Source organism: Citrus clementina, unplaced genomic scaffold (genome assembly GCF_000493195.1).
Source record: "Citrus clementina cultivar Clemenules unplaced genomic scaffold, Citrus_clementina_v1.0 scaffold_7, whole genome shotgun sequence".
Classification (NCBI taxonomy): domain Eukaryota; kingdom Viridiplantae; phylum Streptophyta; class Magnoliopsida; order Sapindales; family Rutaceae; genus Citrus; species Citrus x clementina.
Genome location: NW_006262075.1, coordinates 8,477,219 through 8,497,639, shown reverse-complemented (window position 1 = coordinate 8,497,639; position 20,421 = coordinate 8,477,219). Strand labels below are relative to the sequence as shown.

The 20,421-nt window shown below is 34.6% G+C and overlaps 3 protein-coding genes and 1 non-coding gene across 4 annotated transcripts; 1 reads left to right on the top strand and 3 right to left on the bottom strand.

Annotated features, from left to right (window-relative positions):
* Window positions 1-2,354: 2,354 nt before the first annotated feature.
* Window positions 2,355-2,427, bottom strand: TRNAK-CUU. The gene has a single exon. It is a non-coding gene; the product is annotated as a tRNA-Lys (tRNA).
* A 412-nt stretch (window positions 2,428-2,839) lies between these two features.
* On the top strand, window positions 2,840-9,276 carry LOC18036024 (casein kinase 1-like protein HD16). The gene is made up of 16 exons (XM_006426826.2): window positions 2,840-3,552; window positions 5,176-5,307; window positions 5,402-5,475; window positions 5,570-5,639; window positions 5,737-5,792; window positions 5,901-5,972; window positions 6,307-6,401; window positions 6,493-6,559; window positions 6,669-6,798; window positions 6,899-7,117; window positions 7,288-7,430; window positions 7,738-7,912; window positions 8,070-8,160; window positions 8,247-8,404; window positions 8,498-8,686; window positions 8,777-9,276. The coding sequence occupies exons 1-16, from the start codon at window positions 3,157-3,159 to the stop codon at window positions 8,834-8,836; spliced, it is 2,127 nt and encodes a 708-aa protein (XP_006426889.1). The 5' UTR covers window positions 2,840-3,156; the 3' UTR covers window positions 8,837-9,276.
* Window positions 9,277-9,490: 214 nt separating this feature from the next.
* On the bottom strand, window positions 9,491-13,703 carry LOC18036014 (protein SAWADEE HOMEODOMAIN HOMOLOG 1). Its single transcript, XM_006426824.2, has 9 exons — window positions 13,569-13,703; window positions 12,987-13,072; window positions 12,778-12,823; window positions 12,554-12,692; window positions 11,866-11,929; window positions 11,137-11,188; window positions 10,268-10,411; window positions 9,959-10,078; window positions 9,491-9,791 (listed from the first exon to the last, which is right to left on the bottom strand). The coding sequence occupies exons 1-9, from the start codon at window positions 13,608-13,610 to the stop codon at window positions 9,747-9,749; spliced, it is 738 nt and encodes a 245-aa protein (XP_006426887.1). The 5' UTR covers window positions 13,611-13,703; the 3' UTR covers window positions 9,491-9,746.
* Window positions 13,704-14,627: 924 nt separating this feature from the next.
* On the bottom strand, window positions 14,628-16,599 carry LOC18035945 (1-aminocyclopropane-1-carboxylate oxidase). The gene is made up of 3 exons (XM_006426822.2): window positions 15,898-16,599; window positions 15,457-15,811; window positions 14,628-14,889 (listed from the first exon to the last, which is right to left on the bottom strand). The coding sequence occupies exons 1-3, from the start codon at window positions 16,428-16,430 to the stop codon at window positions 14,638-14,640; spliced, it is 1,140 nt and encodes a 379-aa protein (XP_006426885.1). The 5' UTR covers window positions 16,431-16,599; the 3' UTR covers window positions 14,628-14,637.
* Between the last annotated feature and the right edge of the window lie 3,822 nt (window positions 16,600-20,421).

Sequence of the window (20,421 nt, the reverse complement as noted above, 5' to 3'; positions counted from 1 at the left end):
ATGTGGCTTCAAAATTTGGAATTTCATGCAATATATATTGAATTTATCAAAGACAAGTACCATCAAGAAATCGACCGGGCTCCATACACACATACCATATTAGAATATTGTAATCTACAAAAGAAAGACATTTTAATTTTATGTACTTTAAAATTCTAAATTGGGTCAATAAAAAATAACAATTAATTAATTAATTAATTTTTTGCCTTTACGTTATGGATAGATATGCTTCACTTGGTTGCCAAGGAAGTCAAGTGTACAAATGTTTATGTGATTTTGCCAAATTATTGGGAGAAAGTTTAGATTAACAAAAAAAGTAGCTTTGCCTTTTTTCCCCGTTTTTGAATTTCATGTCAAGAGCACTTTTAAAAGCTTCATGCTTTTTTGAGGCGCTTAGAATAAGTTATTGGTTGCTCTGTAAAAGCTAAATATGATTAGACGGGTTCCTAAATGTTTTTGCTTGCGTATGTTCAATGATTTTTTTTCTAAGGCAATGTTATGTTAGAGTTGATTTAAGGTGGAGCAATTCTTCATAACCACATAATTGAAGTGATAAATAGTAAAAAAATACATTATCACTTTAATTGTGTAATTACAAAAGAGTATTCTATCATAGAGCAACTCTAACATTGCCGAATCCTTTTCTGATGGTCGCCTAAGAAGGCTACTGGTGTTAGAGGTGACACTTATGAATCCTATATGTATACTTGATTAGTAATTAATTTTAAAACAAATCCCATAAATAGATAAATAAAATGTGATTTTTTTTAACAAACTTGGTTGTTGTTAATAAGCTTGAAGTTTTAAACCGTTCTAATATCCTAACAATTTTAATTGACTAGAAGAATTTAGTTAAGGGTGTTTTACCAAATTGTAAAAGGTCCAAAGCCCACAAGAAAAGGCCCAACAAAAGCTTCTTATATGAAATGATGTAAGTTTATTTTTCACAAGAATAATCGAGGTACTTAAAAAGTATTTGTTTAAGGGCAAAAATCAACCGAACGCTTAAGGACATAACTACACAAAAATTGCTTTGGTCTATCTCAACGAGAATGACCTAAATACTCATAAACCATTCTAAGTAAATTGTCTAAAGGTAAGAATTGACAAAACACCTAAGTGTTTGATGCTATAAGATTATCTAAATATACTCTCTACAATAATAACCTAGGTAAATAGAACATACTTTACATAAAGAGCCTATAGGCAAACATATGTTTTACAGAATAAGCTTATGGGACAAGAAACATTTTACAGAAGGGGCCTAGTGGCAAACATGTGTTCTATGAATACACTACTGGACAAACATACATTCCATGAAATGATTATATAGAATGAGCTTACGAACAAACATATTTTCTACAAAATGAGTCTAACGGCAAATACTATTACATAAAATGCCTACGAGCAAACATTTTAAGGAAAGTACTTACATGAAAAATTTTACAAACATGCCACTAGACAAATCTTGTTAAGAAAATGCCTTAGGGTCATTCCCTATGAGAATGGACTAAGGTCAATTACTTAGAAAATATTCTAAGTGTCATGGATAAAAACTTTACAAAAATTCGCTTATGGATGATATGCCGCTAAACCATTCATTACCAATCCTCTCAATGAAGAACCAATATAAGGGCAAAAGTAAAACCAAGCCCACTAAAGGTGAAGAGCAACAATGAACGTTAAACTAGGAACATAGAACGCTAACTGGCAGCAATGAACATAGAATAGAATTGAACTGATTCAACATTCCGGAGTAAACAAGAACTGAATGATCATATGCTGGGTTTACTAATCTTTGTTTTCCAAATTGGGCCCAAAATAGAATTAAAATGGTTTCATGAAAGTCAAAAACTGGGGAAACAAACATTAAACAAAATGGATCACAAATTTTGGGTTTAAAGGCTAATGCTTGTCTGCAGATAAGAGTCAGAGAGATATGATCAGTGCTTTTCACACCCCTTTGAAATTCTCATAAAACCCAAAATTATAATTATATTTCTATTATTAGAATAAATTACTTAAAGATCAACTATGAATTTAACTAAATTAAAATATTCTTACACTTTCAAATCATGAACCCTCCTATCGTTAATTGGTATAAATAGTTTTGAGGCAATGACAAGAATTTTATTATAAAAAAGTTATGTTTAATATTTAATTAAACTCTATTGTAACCTTTTATCATTTTCTGTAATTTTCATTAAAAAAGAGCTATGCATAGTTAGGAAGAACGGGTTTCATAAGAATTTTAAAAGGGTGTTTAAAGCTTTTCTGTGGATTAAGGAATCGGCCCAAAACAAAAAGGCCATTACGTAAAACGACGAAAAAGCTGCTGAAGTAAAATATAAAACCGCCCACCGTGGGGCTCGAACAAACGACCACAAGGTTAAGAGCCTTGCGCTCTACCGACTGAGCTAGACGGGCACCAGTTGAAAGTCCTACACTAAGAAATATCTTATAGTTATTATTTCTTTAAATTTCTCTATTGTTTTTACATTGAGTGGTCAAAGTAAACTCAACCCACTGAGTCCGATCCAAGGGTTCAGATAAACTCAACCGCACCGCAAAGGCACAAACTCGCATGTACCATGAAACCACTCACTACATTGCAACGCTTGCACCTTTTTACACTCATCCGTGGCTAGACTTGTCAGAGCAAGAACTCCAACCCCCTTTTCGTCATTTCACTACTTTCCTATTTCATGCAGTTTAAACAAAATACCAAATATTTCAACACCGTGCGTTTTCTCCACATCGACGACACACATCCCTCCACGCAATAATTTAAATTCATAAAAAATTCGCAATTAATTACAATACCTCCTTGGTTTCTTCTTTTCTCTTTTGGAAAGTAAGTACTCCTGTCTCTCTCTGTTTCTCTCTCCAGATTCTCTTCTAAACAGATCCCTAAATCACTAACCCTAATTCCTCCGACTGTGATCACTGATTCTTGAATTCTAAATCAAGATTCACGATTAATACCCTTTTGAGTTTTGCAGTGTGAAGGATTTCAATCTGTCGTTGGAAATTTAAAAAATTTGTTACCTTTTTCTATCGTGTGTTACAGTCCCGATTGATTGCTTGAGAATTAAGGTTTTTGTTTTGCAAATTTTTTTACGGCAAATAGTGATTATGTACATTGAATGATGAACGATGCCGGTGATGCGTAGCGGAGTGCGCAGAGGCCGGGCAGCAGCAGCGAAGGCGGAAGAGAAACAAAATCCGACTACTCCGATCGTCGCGGCGGCGGCGGACGAAGCGGCGGGAGGGGCGATTGCGACACGTACGAGGCGGAGACGAGCGGCGGCGGCGGCAGCAGCAGCGGCTGTGCCAGCACCAGTGCCGGTGCCGGTGCCTGATAGTAATAATAGTAATAAGTTGAAAGTTGATGAGAGAGTAGTGGTTGAGGCGAAAGAATCGGAGGAGAATAAGGCTGCGGAGGAGGTTGGGGAGAAGAATATGGACGAGTTTGGTAGCGGCGGTCCAAGCAATGATAAGGCTAATGCCGGCGGCGAAGACGAGGGAAGTACCGCTCCGCTTCCTGAAAAGGTTTGATTTTTATCCCCTTCTAAATTTTACACATTTGTGTTGCACAGACATTAATTTGATTGTTTGAATTGTTTGCGACTGGATTTGTTTGTGGGGTTGTTTGGAATTGACATGCCGTGACCTTTTATGATCCTCTGTGGCTGTGGGAAGGAATCAGTATCGGTCATGAATGAGTGAGTGAGTGGTTGAATATTTTAGCGGCCTAGTAAAAGTTGGTAGCTACTCTTTCAAATCCATGCAGTAGCATGGTAGTTAAGAATATATCCTTAAGTTTTGGTTTTATTCCATCCAAAGATGGTTTACTGGGGCTAGGTTTGTCTAATTATCCTGATATATTGGCTGTAAGATGGGGAATTTATGATGTGTTGCTAGCAGTTAATGTTCTGAACTATTTTGAGAAGCTGGATACCTAATGTGGACACTGGTTTAATGTAGAGAGAATACACGAGATAGTTACAGTTTATTTTGTTTTATTTGATGCTACTTTTCAAGTATAGAAGTGCACACTGTTTTAATGTAGAGAGAATATGCAGGGTTCTAAATCATTATAATTATGATTTATTTGTTTCCTTTGATACTACTTTTCAGGTATAGATATGCTTTGTTGTTGTGCGTCTTATCAGTATTTAGTTTCACCTACATTCTAGGAATATGAGTATGATTTCCACATGGCTTAATTATTTTCTCATTTCTTTCTCTTATGAACATTTGTCTTCTCTGGCCGCTTTCTGAGATGGTCAATGTTTAACTGAAATGTTACAGATTAATTATCAATAACGACAGTAAAGTAATTATATCATTTAAAGCATCATTTATCAGTGTTATTTGGACTGTGGTCATTATAAACTTGTAGCAATCTGTGTATTAACCAAGTCCTTCAGTTGATCTTCACTGGTTACTATGAAATTGGTCATTGATGTAGTTCTGCATTTTTTTTTTCTCCATTTCCGTGGGGTACGCTCTCTGTTAATTATGAAATAAAAGTTTACAAATTTCAGCTTAGTGAATTATTAGCCTGCAACAATACTGACTTGTAGATTGGGAGTAACTGGGATATAGTGTGCGCATAACCAGTGTATTTGTTCCTAGTATCCTGTTACACAAGCTACTCTTTGCATCTTTGCATCTATGCAAAAAATATTTTTTTTGCACTTGACATCAAAATATTTCCTTACCTATCTTTCTTCTCCTTACTTGCTCAATGTTACCTCCCTTTATGCTGGTCATTATAGTAGCTTAATTAGTCTATAGTTCTCTCTGATACTCACAATTTTGATTGGGAAGGATTCAGCTTGACCTTTTAGTTTTCAGATACATTTTAATCCATCTGGGTGTAGAAAACCAGTTGTAATGGAAATTTTGATGTCATATCTATAATTTTCTTTTTTCTGTGCAAGCTTCTTTTCTCTTTTAAAGTTACATATTGGTGGATTAGGAAATTTTGTTGGTGATTTAACTATAACATTAAAAGCTTAAAATTAATCGCTTTTGCACAGCTTTGGAAGGAAAATGTGATCTGGTCTGCTGATTACTTGGTTATATGTAATTTATGTGAAGGTTATTGAGCATTATTTTTTTCACCCTGTATCTCCTAAAATGAGTTTGATTGGATGGTTGTCTCAGATTGCGGTTGGTGGTTCCCCAATGTATAGACTAGAAAGAAAACTGGGCAAGGGTGGCTTTGGCCAAGTGTATGTTGGTCGGCGAGTCTCTCCTGTAAATGCAAATGAAAGAACTGGTCCTGGAGCTGTAGAGGTATAATGTTTACTATTTGCATTTTTGAGTTATTGAGTTAAATTGCTTTTCTCATCTTTTCCTACTTATAACTTCAAATCATCTTGGCATTTAGGTGGCATTGAAATTTGAGCATAGAAGTAGTAAAGGATGCAACTATGGACCACCGTATGAGTGGCAAGTATACAAGTGAGTGGTTGCATCTCTTGTGTTCTTGTCTTGTGATCATTGGACTTCAATAGTACTTATGCATCTATGAACCTTTTTTTTCTGGTTTTTGCAGCACCCTTGGTGGAAGTCATGGTGTACCGCGAGTACACTTCAAGGGCCGGCAAGGTGACTATTATGTGATGGTATGCTATCTTTGAACTCTGATTTATTTTATTTATTTATTTTTGGCTGCTTCTACATGGTTTTTAGAGTGGGTTTGAAAAATATTAATTCTTTTAGGTAATGGATATGCTGGGACCAAGCTTGTGGGATGTATGGAATAATAACTCGCATACGTAAGTTTGATGAAATTTGGCTCAAATGCATTAAGCTTTTTGCTGTTAGAGTTGCACTCTCTCTTTTCTGCTATTTCAGTTGCTTAAGCATGCTGTTGTTAATTACAGAATGTCCATTGAAATGGTTGCCTGCATTGCCATTGAAGCAATATCGATATTGGAGAAGATGCACTCCAAAGGGTAAGATCTTTAGAATTCCAAACCCTGTTTTATGCTTCTTGCAATGGTTGTTCACACTGTCTGTATACTGCTTTTCTACTTGTTGATATATTTCCATGAGATGGAAATTATTGGTATGTAAACAGCTAGATCTATGTTTCTTTTGTTCTTGGCATGTTCATTTAGATAAATTTTATCTATTGGTCACCTATTTGTCCTGAAGAGGCCCTAATGAGCTCATATTCTACCATCTGTTTTTGGAATTTACAAAATAATGCAAGCTACAAACAAGGAGGCTGATTGCCCTAAACTTAAAAACATTTGTTTGCAATACTTGCTGACCTCTGTTTCACAGGTATGTGCATGGAGATGTGAAGCCTGAAAATTTTCTGCTTGGTCCTCCTGGAACACCTGATGAGAAGAAATTATTCCTTGTTGACCTTGGACTAGGTACCTTGTGGATCTCATTGTTTCTAACATTAACCTTTTATTGCACAACAATTGTTTTGCAACTTATATATATCTTGATTTGGGGCATCAGCTACTAAATGGCGAGACAGCACAACTGGCATGCATGTTGAATATGACCAAAGGCCTGATGTTTTCAGGTATTTCCATTGATTTTGTTTTGGTTTGTATTTAAAAAAAAATTCATGCAAGTTTTTGTTTTCTTAGTGTTTGTATTCCCTAAATTGTAGGATTATTCTTATCTTGCAGGGGAACAGTCCGTTATGCTAGTGTACATGCGCATTTGGGTAGAACTGGAAGTAGGAGAGATGATCTAGAATCGCTTGCTTACACACTCATTTTCCTTCTCCGAGGTCGTTTGCCTTGGCAAGGATACCAGGTCAGTTTTGTCAGCTTGTGAAAGGGTTTGTACTTAATGGAAAAATGATTGAAGAATACTGCTTAATCTAGTGCTTAACATTTTAAAATGATCTTCTTAGGGAGAAAACAAAGGATTTCTTGTTTGCAAGAAGAAGATGGCCACATCCCCAGACGGTCTTTGTTGCTTCTGCCCAGCGCCCTTCAGACAGTTCGTTGAATATGTTGTGAACTTAAAGTTTGATGAAGAACCTAATTATGCAAAATATATTTCCCTCTTTGATGGGATTGTTGGTCCAAATCCCGATATCAGGCCAATTAGCACAGAAGGAGCACAAAAGGTACTATGTTCTTCCTTTTCGCATTTATTGATTTTTTTTCTTTTTGAGATGAACTTTTTAAATTTGTTAATTGAATTTGTCAATGTGTCCAGAATAACTTTTTAAATCATTGAACTTTTCAACTTTTTAAATTTTTGGTGCATCTAATATGTCCTTTACATTCTCCGAAGCTTATTTACCAAGTTGGTCATAAGAGAGGCCGTATGACAATTGAGGACGAAGAAGATGAACAACCAAAGAAGAAGATTCGTATGGGAATGCCAGCTACACAATGGATTAGTGTTTACAATGCCCGTCGACCAATGAAGCAAAGGTATGAATATGCTTTAAGTAATTTCTTAGGTGATTTCAAGATATGGTTTTAGAGGCTGTTTTAATTGATTTTATCTGTCAGGGCTTTTGTTTTTTTTCAGATTTTTTGTTGATAATATTCATTTAGCCATCTAGTCTATATGGTTCACATAGTTGACTTGTTAACCGTTCTAGTTGTGCATTCATCTTTGGCGTCCTTTTTAATCTGCTGTTCTTTCCTCTTTGCGATCCCTTTTTATCTTTACATTTTTATCATTGATAAGTTTATTCAATAAATTTAGAGTGATCAAATTGCGATACTTCTGTAGGTATCACTATAATGTGGCAGATGCAAGGCTTGCCCAACACATTGAGAAGGGAAATGAGGATGGGCTATTTATCAGCAGTGTGGCTTCATGCCAAAACCTGTGGGCCCTTATTATGGATGCTGGTACTGGCTTCTCCGCACAAGTCTATGAACTATCCCCATATTTTCTTCATAAGGTACATAATCACGTATTTTCGACCAATTTGCCCTGTCCTGTTACCTTGTTGTATCCTTAAGGATTGCTATTCTGTACAGAAGGCTTATTGTATATCTTTTCAGGAAAAGTAGTCTCAGGATGTATGTTAACAATTTATTTTTTTGTTGTGTGCAAAGGAATGGATAATGGAGCAGTGGGAGAAGAACTATTATATTAGTGCTATAGCCGGAGCTACCAACGGGAGCTCATTAGTAGTCATGTCAAAAGGTTAGACTATGATGTTTCAATATTTGGTTATGCAGGCGGAGAGTATAGGGATTTCTATTTCACTAACTTTTATTTGTTATATCCAGGGACACAGTATTTGCAGCAATCTTACAAAGTTAGTGATGCGTTTCCCTTTAAATGGATTAACAAAAAATGGAGGGAGGGTTTTTATGTTACAGCAATGGCCACCTCTGGGAGTCGATGGGGAGTTGTGATGTCTCGCGGGGCAGGATTTTCTGACCAGGTCATTTCTTGGATTCCCGATATTCCTGCCAATTTTTTAAGTAGTAGAAGTGTAAACCATTGGCAAGTCACTGATTCTGTCTGCTTATTTCAGGTAGTTGAACTTGATTTTCTTTACCCTAGTGAAGGCATTCATCGTCGTTGGGATAGTGGATATCGCATTACAGCCACTGCAGCAACTTGGGACCAGGCCGCTTTTGTTCTTAGTGTCCCAAGGAGAAAACCTGCTGATGAAACCCAAGAAACTCTTCGAACTTCAGCTTTTCCTAGTGCACATGTCAAGGTCTAATATATTCTTTTCATATTTGGTTCCACTTTTTTACTGTCTTCAAATCTTTTTATTGGGTCTAAAAATCTTTGATTGATCTTGCAGGAGAAATGGGCAAAGAATCTTTATATTGCATCCGTATGTTACGGACGAACGGTTTCGTAGAGTTTCACATTCTTTGTTTGGCATCTGAAAATCGTTGTAAGTACTGGTATTGGTGGAACGGCAGCTCTCTCCACTTAGGTATCCAGCCGTGAAGCTAGAAAATTGGGATTTTCTGAGAAGTGTCCATTATCGAGGCTCCAAGAAATTTTGATGAGTATGGCCTTTAATTAATTGTAATCAAGGTATAGAAGTTTAGTGAATCTGCGCTTTGTGCCTGTCAGCTGTGCGAAATAACTTCGGCAAATGTCCGGGATCGAAGATGGGAGGATGGCTCTTTTAACTTTGTATAGTCTTCAAAAATAAGAACTTATTCTAGGTCTTCTAATTTGCAAAAGAAAGAGAGTTCGTGAAATTGTTGCGGTATGTATATTGGTAGCTTTTATTTTATATTTCATAGATGCTATTTGTATCTTTTGGGATACACGTAGTCTTTGCCTCAATCTTATTAATCATTTAATCTTGTGAATCATTGAATTAGAACAGAATTAGAACAGAATTAGAATTTCATACGAGGAAAGTGGTAAAAAGTTTAGCATCAAATCGAAAAGATATAATAAAATTGATAACCCAGACAACCACGTCGAATCGGTGGACCTTTTAATTCCACAACCAATGAGACCACGAACGATGGAATTTTAATATCACCAATAAATTCAAAGCAAAATATGATCCTACCGATATCAACTTAGGGTTCTTTTATTCTTTTAAATCGTTGGATCAAGATAGAAGAATGAAGAATTGTTGCCGGGTCACTCTTTCGTAAATAACAAGATTGTTAATTCCGGATAAGTTGCTTACTGAGGTTATAAAACATTCACCGATATTTGCGGTCAAATAATTCAGGACACAGTTTCACTTCTCATCATAATACAACTGCTCTTTATTAACAAGTTAAGGTTGCCTGAGACTTTTAAAGGGTAGGCCTGCAACATAATCTCTCCACTTTAACTTGCTCCTGTTATAAGCACGCGAGATTAATGGTCAGGCAGCAATTCCGCAACCAAAAAGGTCTTAGATTTGAAGAACAACTATGAAACCATCATCCTATGTGCATCCACAAGTGCACAAGCTGTACAATGGCGAATGAGGAAAAGAGGGAATGACAGAGTTTTGCAAATTAACCTCAGAGAAGTCATGGTCATAGCGGACCACAAAGATGCATTGGCAGCCTTCTGTGTCGTGTACCCGTCTCTGGATATCCAAAACATGTGCATCACAGTAGACTGCTTGATCTTCTCTTTCCTGTATACCCGCCATAAAGAATAAAAGTATATCCAATAGAATATTTAACATTATGTCTATTATCATATTTAAGAAGGTATTTTGTATCCCTTTGGGTCAACATCAAATGGATTTATTTGTTTATTTATTTTTTAATCCTTCTTTCCTTCTCTTCATTTCGTTGTTAATTTCTTAAAGAAAAATCAATACCTGGTAGCATAGAACAAGATCTCCAACATTGACCTTGACACATTCTGACTGTTCTAAAGGAATAGACCGCTGACGAACAGCCGTTTTCACATTCACCCATTCATCTTCTGTATTATTAAACCCAGAAAATCGCACACGTACTTCCTGCAAAGCATTACACGATTTGTCATCTTAGTGCAGGTAGGAATGCTGAAATAAGGTTGGATATAAAATTTTAAAAACTAAGAGCAAGAAGAGTTATATTCCAGACAGCATGGAAGAAGTATCAATCATGTAACGATATGAAATCTAAAATGGATATGTCCTTGAGGGAGCTTGGGTGTTCTTGACAAATTCAATTTATAATCACATCGCAAACTGAATCTTATATCAAAATCTTGGCCCACTATTAGAAGTTCTACATATATTCTTGTTTCTTAAAGGTTAAATCATTTTTGCTGAAAAGACAATTTATCTACTTCAGGTTGTATAAACAAACAAGCCTAGTTTTCCATATTGAGCAGGCAGTCCCATATGGTAAAATATCAAGCCTTAGGCCTAATTGAGCTGGCACCCCTAGATGGTAAACTATCAAGCTTTAGGCCTAATTGGACAATGTTTGCTTTATTCAGCAAGCCGTAGCCAGCAAAATAGATAAGGAAGGAGGTCTCCCAAAACCTAGAATTAAAAACTATCATAAAGTGCTCTCCTGCATCTTGCTGCAGGATCAAATGAGGTCACACAAATAATGTAGAGAAAATGCAAATAATCACACGAGCAAGAAAACCATTGCATTGCTGATTTATAGATTTCAGATTCAAAGTAATTACTATTTCAAATGCTGCTACAGCTATGAGGGGATACACAAATTCATTATAGAAGACTCTTACCAGTTCACCTGCACATGTAACTCTGTAGGTGAGGAATGAAGCAACATCGTACCTGGAAGCCAAAGAAATGTTAGGTATAGTAGATGCTACTTCTATTCAGAAGAATATTGATCAAAACCAAGGTTGCACATTGTAACAATCACGATTTTTGAGGTCATAACCAAAACAACATATTGCAGTTTCCAAAAGATTTATGATTTGTTTTGAGAGGGACAATTGCTTGAATCGACAAGCTAACATTATGAGTTATTACTCTTCATTATAATTCTAAAATATCTATAATTCATTTCTAATATACATGCGTTTCAATTAAAAGTTTATCGTATCTTTAATATAGCTAATCACTGCCTCCCAAGTCCCACCTCACTCCTACAAACAAAAATGCAGCCTATATTTTTGTGAGGCTCTGAGATCCTGAAGAAAATATAATCATTTCAAATTTATTTAATGATGAAAATTTGAAGCCCAACTGTATATGAAGGATGGAGCTATATGAACAAGAATGAAATCATTGTAGTGAACAAATAAATAAAATAAAATGCTTATCATTAATTAACTTCTTAATCTAAAATGCTAAATTATGTACCAAACGTACAAATTCTGAATCTACAGGAAGCAACAAAAATGCATTTCAAACCATATGCTAAATACATGGGGTGGTTTCTATACATGCACATTGAAGATACAGTGTTTTAACACAAACTTTAGTACTCCTTATCTAATTCTTACCATGCATCATCTTTTGATGATCTAGCTTCAAATGCCAGTTCCTTAAGTTCTGAGATCCTACTGCCTGCAAAAAAATTTACATTGAAAATTAAGTTATAACTCCATTTCCAGTTTTGGGATTAGGGAAAAATAATTTTATCACCGATGAACAAGAAGTTGAGGTGGTTGAATATCAAAATTAAAGTTCCGTTGAGGAGCTTGACATGAGTACAGGATAGGAATTTAAAACCAACTTCAAATTAAGTGAAACTATGTCAGACTGCTCACAGTCCTCATAAACCCATCTAAGATATCACTGAGAGGTAAAAGCTGTCCTATGGATCCAAAGCATAACTATCGATGACGTAGATGAAAGCAAGAAAAGGAAATGAAGAGCTAACTGGAAGACCAGTAGCCAGGAAAAGAAAATACTGGAAGAAGAATCGCACTATGCTCAAAGTTAATTAAAAGTTCAGTGACATCAAGTTATTTAAAAACTCCACTTCCCAAGTGCAAATTCACAAGAGTTACAATTTAGATTATGTACGTAGAATAGTTGTATGTGATGAATTAACCCAAAAAGCATTCTCCAATAATTACCAAGCAGACTACGAGACGACGGACCTAAATGTTAAAATCATGTTGAAGGACCATTCAACAGAAAATAATTCCAAATCCCTAGACCTGAGCACAACTCCATTTATGGTACCTATTGGCTTATCTGACATCTCAGGTTCATTGCTCGAAATACTTTCACCACAGAGATCAATAAATAACTTGAGATCCTTAGATGAAGACTTGGATTTTGCTTGTGACTTTTTTTGTTTATCCCGGAACCAACTTTGCACCTAAAACAGAATCAAAACAAGACAAGAGTTATGAAGGGGCCTAATATAGGGAAGATCAAATTTTCAGGTCAGTGAAGATAAAAACCTGAAGCCAAGTAATGGCAGGTCTTGCAGCACGACTTGCTGAGAAACTGCCAAATATATAGAAAGGCAAAGAATTACAAAAGTTAATGTTCAATCAAGACCCACTTTTGTTTGATAAAGCACATTATAATACTTGACCAGAAAAAGGGAGCTCTTCTATCAAAAGAAAAAAAAAGGTAACAGTAAAGATTTGCCAGCAAGGTACTCAACCTAAAACTGGTCGCAAGCGCTTTGCAATACTCCTGAGTCAATGATGCTTCTCCTATCTCCTTGTACATGCTCTCCATTTCCTTAATCTGTCAAAAAACCACAACAATATACATGTGTATTCATGTTAGATGATAAATACGTAGACTTAATAATTGCAATAGTTAATATATAATGCATATAACAGCTAAAAACAAGTTAAACAATCATAATCATCATGTTAAGCAGCCTTCAGTAAGTTAAAAAGATCATTTTCCATATAAAAAATCCAAAAATGCAACCAAAGTTTTAATTATGTTAACCAACATTCTCATTTAAGAGCATATTATCATCAAAATACATTAACATGAGCATTTTCAGAATTAAGAAAATAAAAACTTGAACTTTCTGATTCCAGTTTCATAGACCTCATAATCAAAACAATTCAGACCCTAGAAACATTTTAAACAAGAAACAGAATAGAAAGCTTAGTTGAGCGGATAGTTTCAGCTAAATAGATGGAAATTTTAACAGACCCAGATGATAAAATCAAGAACCCATTGAAAAAGAAATGCTAACAAAGTGATTTTTATTTTTATTTATTACCTCAGCTAATGTAAAATCAGGCCATGAGTCTTCGTCATCCATGACTTAAACTCTGCAAAAAAGGATTTAAGTGAGAATCTTAGGCCCTTAGTGAGTTTCTCTTTTCAGGGGTTTTGTGTCAGAACTGAGGTTTAGTGTGTGTGTTGTGTTTGTTTGTTCTCTTTGCGGCCTTAGTGGTTAGTAGAATACGGAAGCCAATCAACATCTGCCACGTCATTTGAGGGTTGAAAATGGTATTCTCTTTAGTGCTAATATTGCAAAAAGAGAAATGAAATTAATATTTTTCCTTTTTTAATTTTTTCTTCAGATAGAGCATGCCTAAGAAAGGAAAGTCGAAGGAAGGGCATTGATTTTTTTTTATAGTTTATTTTATTTCACAAAACCATTATTTTTGCTTTTTGTAAAATAAATGCTGCATTTTCTTTTTTATGATTAGTCAAACGTTACCCTTTTTTTTAAAAAAAAATATATAATTAAAAATGTGTTATCAATGATGTAAAATTTACAATTGTGATAGCATTCAATCATTTTAATAGTAATGTAGTACCATCTCTTTGGTAGAGTTGATTAAGAACTTATTTTCTTATCTTTTTAAGGTGGATTGGTGGAGAATTTGAGTCTTTTCATTTTTTTTATTTGGGCTTTAATTGTGTATTTGGTGTTGGCTTTAATTTTATATGCCTATTCATATACTGTATATATTCTTTTAAAAAAATTAGAGTAATGCTTTTCACACTCCTTTAAGATTCTTATATTATCCCCCCTAAAATGTCTTTATTAATTATGGACCCTAACTATATTTTAATCCTAATATTTGATATAATCAATTCTATTGATAAAATGAAAATAATTTTAAAACAATGAAAAAATAAATTATTTAATAACAATAATTTTATAATGAGAAAAGTATGTTTACAAATTTATTCTAAATGATAATGAAAGCTTTACTTTTCTTTTTTTTTTAAAAAAAAAGGGGCAATACACAATGTGGATCATGATTGATGGACGTGAATGTGTGTGATTTTCATCAATTGAAAGGAAAAAATAAAAAATAAAAATCTTGACAGAATCAGAATTTTTTGTAAGCATAAACCAAAAAGTGATACAAAAGAGTTAAAAATATTGCAATCATAAATTGTTGGCCAAGGGAAATAGTTTTTCCCTTCTCAGGAATGTAGGTGATGATGCTGCTGCTGCTGCTGCTGCTGCTAGGGATGCTTGGAGGTGAATACAGAACTGCCATTGAAATGCAATCTTCTTTCTGATCAGTTTTAAATATTGGCCTTCCGATTACATGCTTCAACTGCCCACCACCAAATGCCTGTGCCCAAAAAAGTTATATAATTAAATAAAATCATCATTTTGTCCATTGAGTTGACAAGAAAATGTGCTTTAATATGATTAGATAATCTCATCACAGCTGTCAAACTTATAAAGGAAATATGCTTCTTCCAGTTGTAAAGAACAAAAGATCAATGTTATATTGTAGTGTGATGTTTATGCATAATCATTTTGTCTTATAAAGAGCTGGAAGGCTGCTTCTGCTTTTTAATCACCAAGAGCCAACACAAAGACTATAATCAACTAGACAGTTCAAATTTTCTACTAAGTCTCGACGCGCTGTATAATTGCAGTCGTTTAGTATTATGGTGTTGTGACTTTTAAACCCACAATTACTTTAAAATGAAAACTCTTACTCTCAAGAAAAAGTTGACAGATATTTAGTTTTTTTTTTCAGCAAGTTATGCGAAATAATCTATTACTAATACTAAAAAATTAAAACATATCCGAGTCTCAGTGATCTTACCATAACAAAAATTATAATGTAACAAAATGGAAGCAACAATCAATATTATGAAAGTTTTATATTTATTTTAGTATTTGGTACCTGAATTTGATCCCCAGCTGTTATGACAATGGCATCTTTATCTGGAGTAAATGAGACCCAACCTTTCTTGGAGTAAACATGAAACTCCGAAGCCCCATCACAAATATGCAAACACAAAGCATGTGAAAAATCAACTCCCCTTATCAGCATTCTGATCACATCATACCTCAGGGAGCTCGAATCCGCCGGAACATCGCGGCAATGCCTGTACAGATAACAAACAGAACCAACATTTTCCTGCTCCTGCTCCATGCAATTTCTATTCACTGATTTTCTCTCTGAATTTTCCCTCACAACTTGTAAGATTTTCTCGGCCACCTTTTCCATATCCAACATAAGGGTCTCAATTTTCTCACTGCACATTACAAGAAAATTAGCACCAGACCCCTAAGACTTTAATAAACAAATCCACATGCTGAAGAGTAGTAGGCAGTTATTTACCTGAATTTTGAATATCCAAGTGGCCAAACTCCCTCCATTTCCTGCTTCAAACTTTCGTCTCTACACCAAACGAATTCTTCGCTAAATTCATTCTCCTCCTCCTCACCGTGAACTTCCTCAAACCCATAAGGCTTCTCCGGTGACCTCGTTACCGCCGCCCTTTTCTCCGATGACACCCCGAAAACTCCGCCGGCCGTAGCCATAGTGGAATTTATGAACTCCACTGGAACTCCATAATTCACTAGCTGAAAACACCCAATAGTGGCAATAGAATCCAACAACTTGGAAACAGCATCGCTTTGCATGGACCTCAATGATTGAAAGTCAATGCTTGGAGGGTTTTCAATAAACTTTTGTCTGGGGAAGACCTTATCCGGTAAAATCAAATCCGGCACACGCAATGAATGCTCAAGAAATTCCGTGAGCACGTCATCATTAGTGACACAGGAGCGGCGGCCACTGGCGATTGGCGATGGCGGCGGGGCACGAAAATCGAGGGGCTTTTCGGGCAGGGATTCAGGTGACACTGCCATTGACAGAAAGCTCGATTCTTGTAAATCTGATCAAACTGATTGTTGTCGTTTCCTTTTCGATAGTCTTAAAGAAAAAGAGCACAGAGGATAATAATGATGATGGCACGGCATCAACAATGCCCCTACAGTTAGAGAATCATCACAACATTTTTTTTTTTCTTTAAATTTTCTTCGGTTTGCTTTTTGTACACTTTTACTTTTGTTCATCTTCTATTTGAGCATGGCCACCACAACGGTCACTTTTTTACCCAAAACAATAGCTGTACGCACACCTAATAAGCTTTAAATCACAATTAAAAAAAAATCATAACATGCACGTATGAAATGTTACACTTATAAATGACATTTAACATTAACTTATAAGCATATATAACTTGAGATATAAATATTGCAAGTTCATGCTTCATATGGTTTTGCAACATGGCAGGATTTCTACATGCCTACTTTCATGTGATTATACTTTAAAAAGTTGTTTAAGGACAGCTTAGTGAAAAATAAAATAAATTAAGTACGTGAAGGCTGCTTGAGACCCATGGTGTCCAATTAGGGCCACATTGTCTTAGCTTTATGAAGTTAAGCTTGAGCCGCGCAATGATCATTCTTGATCCCCACCATGCACGAAAAGAAAATTCCAATTATTTATTTAATAGAGCAATTAAAGAACCAATACATGATATTGGGCTCAACCCCAGGGATCTGTGCCAAACAGAGAAGATATCAATAATTTTATTGGCTGAGTTGGGGAACTGAGTGGGCTTCATCGGGCCGTTTGATGGGCTTAGGTACTTAGGCTCCAAAGTTGAAATTGGGCTTATTTGCGTCAGCTTGTTTCCTGAATTTCTACTCTATTTTTGTTGCTATCGTTGAAAAGCTTATTAAAACAGGACAAGAAGCGGCAAGTGGCAACTTCGTAGGCATTTGGGCCCACATTTTACAGCCTTTTCAATTTTTCATAGACGGTGGTCCATGCCGGCGCCGCACTCGCAGGCCAATCACCAGCCGACAGTCGTCGCTTCGCTTTATACGCGTATATCTGACCACATGGCTTGTAGTCTTCTCCTAATCAAACTTAAAAGAAAATTTGAAAAATGTAATTAACACCATTAGCCTGTTACATTATTTTACATTTGAAAATATTCCTTTTTATTTTCTACGGGCAAGTTAAATAATATAAAAATTTTCTTTGAAATAATCATTCCTCGATAATATCTAGGTATGACTAAGAGTGAACTTAAAAAGGAATACACGTTTCTGTTTTGTTTAATAAGTTTGGTTTTTGCGAAAAAAATTGAGTAAAATTAGCATAGGCAATTAGGCATGCTCTTTCTGACGATCATATAAAAGGTAATGTAAATTAAAATTTATAGATTAATAAACTGAATCGGATATTCCCTTAATCCTTATCCAAATGTCACTGCTTGTGGTTCATATCGATTCAATAAGTCAAAACAGATCCCAACAACCTCATTTTTTACAGGACACTTGTGCTGCTTTCAGCTTTGTCTGCATCTCGATTTTTGGCCTTCCATCAGTTTCTGTTTGATTGCGTCGCAATTTTTAATTTTTCTTTCTCGTCCAATAATTAAATGCAATTACAAAAATCCACGCAGTTCAATACTCTTCGTTGCATATTTGGGAATCTTGTGTTTATTAATTAATTAGTTTTTTTAATAATTATTTTTTAATTTGCAGCTACTTCAGAATTGTAGATGATCTTTTGAAAAAAAAAAAAATTCAAAGCACTTTGTGATTAAAAACCAAAAAACGGTATTTTTTTTATGTTATAATTTTAATATCAAATATGCAATAACCTACCAGATAATTATAATAATGTATATACATAAAAACTTAAGAGGTAAAAGTGGAAGATATTAAGGACATAATCTCCCTAACGTGTCTCATTATAATTAATTTTATTCATGTCATTGGTTTGGATTTATTGATGATGCAACAAAATCCTTTGATGAGCAAAGACCTTATGAAAGAATAAAACAAACCCTTTAGTCATGGATACATCATCAATGACTCCCATAATTAATTGTATCTAGAAATCTTTCCTTTGTCTATAAGTAGAGCTACAAACTTTCTAGTAATCAAGACTTCGTGACGCAGCCGGAGCCACATCAGTAGGATCGGTTAATTAACTTTAGTGACACAAGCAAAACGACATTGATTAGGCAGTCTTCCAATTTTAGACCATACGTATTCACATTATCTTTCAACCAAGAAAAGCCAATAGCCTCACACAGTAACACTTTCCTTTTCTTTCACCCACTCCGAAGAAAATTTCAAAGCTCTTGAAAGGGAATTGAAGTATAAAATTCCAAGCTTCGAATAATTGTAGATGGTACAATTTAATGTGCCCCATCGTGGCAAGTGTGTTAGGGGATTGAATGGAGATGAAAATTAATATATTCAAGAAGTGAAGAAGTGAATTTTGATTCATTTTTATAATCCCTGAAAGTCACTTCTTGTTTAACTAACTAACATAAAAAACATTACAAACTAAGACCCAATTAATTAATTACTTAATTAACATTCCAAATAGAACATATGTGGCCACGAACTTTTCACTTGGCTCAAATGAAGAGAAAGTTTGTATGGTCACTACAGGGCTAAAAGTTAAAATCACTATCCACCGTCAATCATGTTCTTTTCATCAAGCTTTGGAAATTTCTTAACGAAAGCTCCGTTCTAAGTAATACCAGCCGTTTATTAATCATGGGTTCTTATCGGGGAATTGGGTAGAGTAAACAGGTGTCAAGATTTGATTTAACCCATCAATTTTTAGACCACGAATAAAATTTTATACACGATTCTCAACAAATGCCTCTTAAACAAAATGAAAGAACGGCGCCGAGCATTTTTATACATCTTTAACTTTAATATTGTTCGAACTCTATAGTTAAAGAATAAATGAATCTTTTTTTTAACATTTAAAACTCTTCCTCATGTTTTTATAAATGCATCTTTTTTGACTGACAACAAAGGCATAAATGTCAAGAACGTAATGAATGCGCCTCTGTTGTTACTTTTCTAATAGTTTTTTTTTTTTCTCTGACATAACTTATAATTCAAATAAATCTGAAATCATAACATCAGGCAAAAGTTAGAAAATAATTAGGGGTACATGTATTTTATGTAATTTTTAAAATAATAATAGTATAGTTATAAATTTTTGTATAAATTTATTTGATATAAATTAATGTGACATAATAAAATTAGTTGAATTAAATATCGCTTGACTCACATGATTTATTTTTATTATTTTATATTTTCATTCAACTAATGAATTAATACTATGTCAATTTATACAAGATAAATTCATACAAGAGTTTGTAACTGTATCATTATTATTTTAAAAAATATAGGCACTATTACATGATTAGCTCAAATTGTAAAACTAAAATAGTAGTTATCAAAACAAAAAAAAAAAAGTGCATGCTTTTAGTGTCATGATGAGATAAGTTTAGGTGTTTAGTTACGTAATAAAAGAAATATTCCAATAAGGAGTTGGGTGAGAATTGACACCATCAAATCTCCTAGTTAGGTCCAACAAGAAATCCACAAATGCCGTGACTAAAAGCACTTTTTGATGAATGGAAGAAATGGACGAATCAAATTCCTTCAAATCTTCAAAAAGAGAAAAATAAGCCTAAAGCATTCATACTGATGAGTTTCACAAGATCATGCCAAAACAATGTACATAGATCAAGTGAACAATTCTTGTCTACGTATCTCTATTGACTTACTATCTTAGAAAGTTCTAATGTTGTCAACCATTACCATAATTATGATACAGTTCGTTATCTTACATGAATGTTACGTAAGATTATTGGTAGTAATAAGAATTATATTCATTAACCACAAGAGTTTATTTATAGATACACATTAGATAAAAAGGTTACTCACCAGTATATGTATACTTATTCTATAAATATTTCTTGAATTTTAATTTAGGTGGAAGATCAACTTTACCAATCATGTTTAT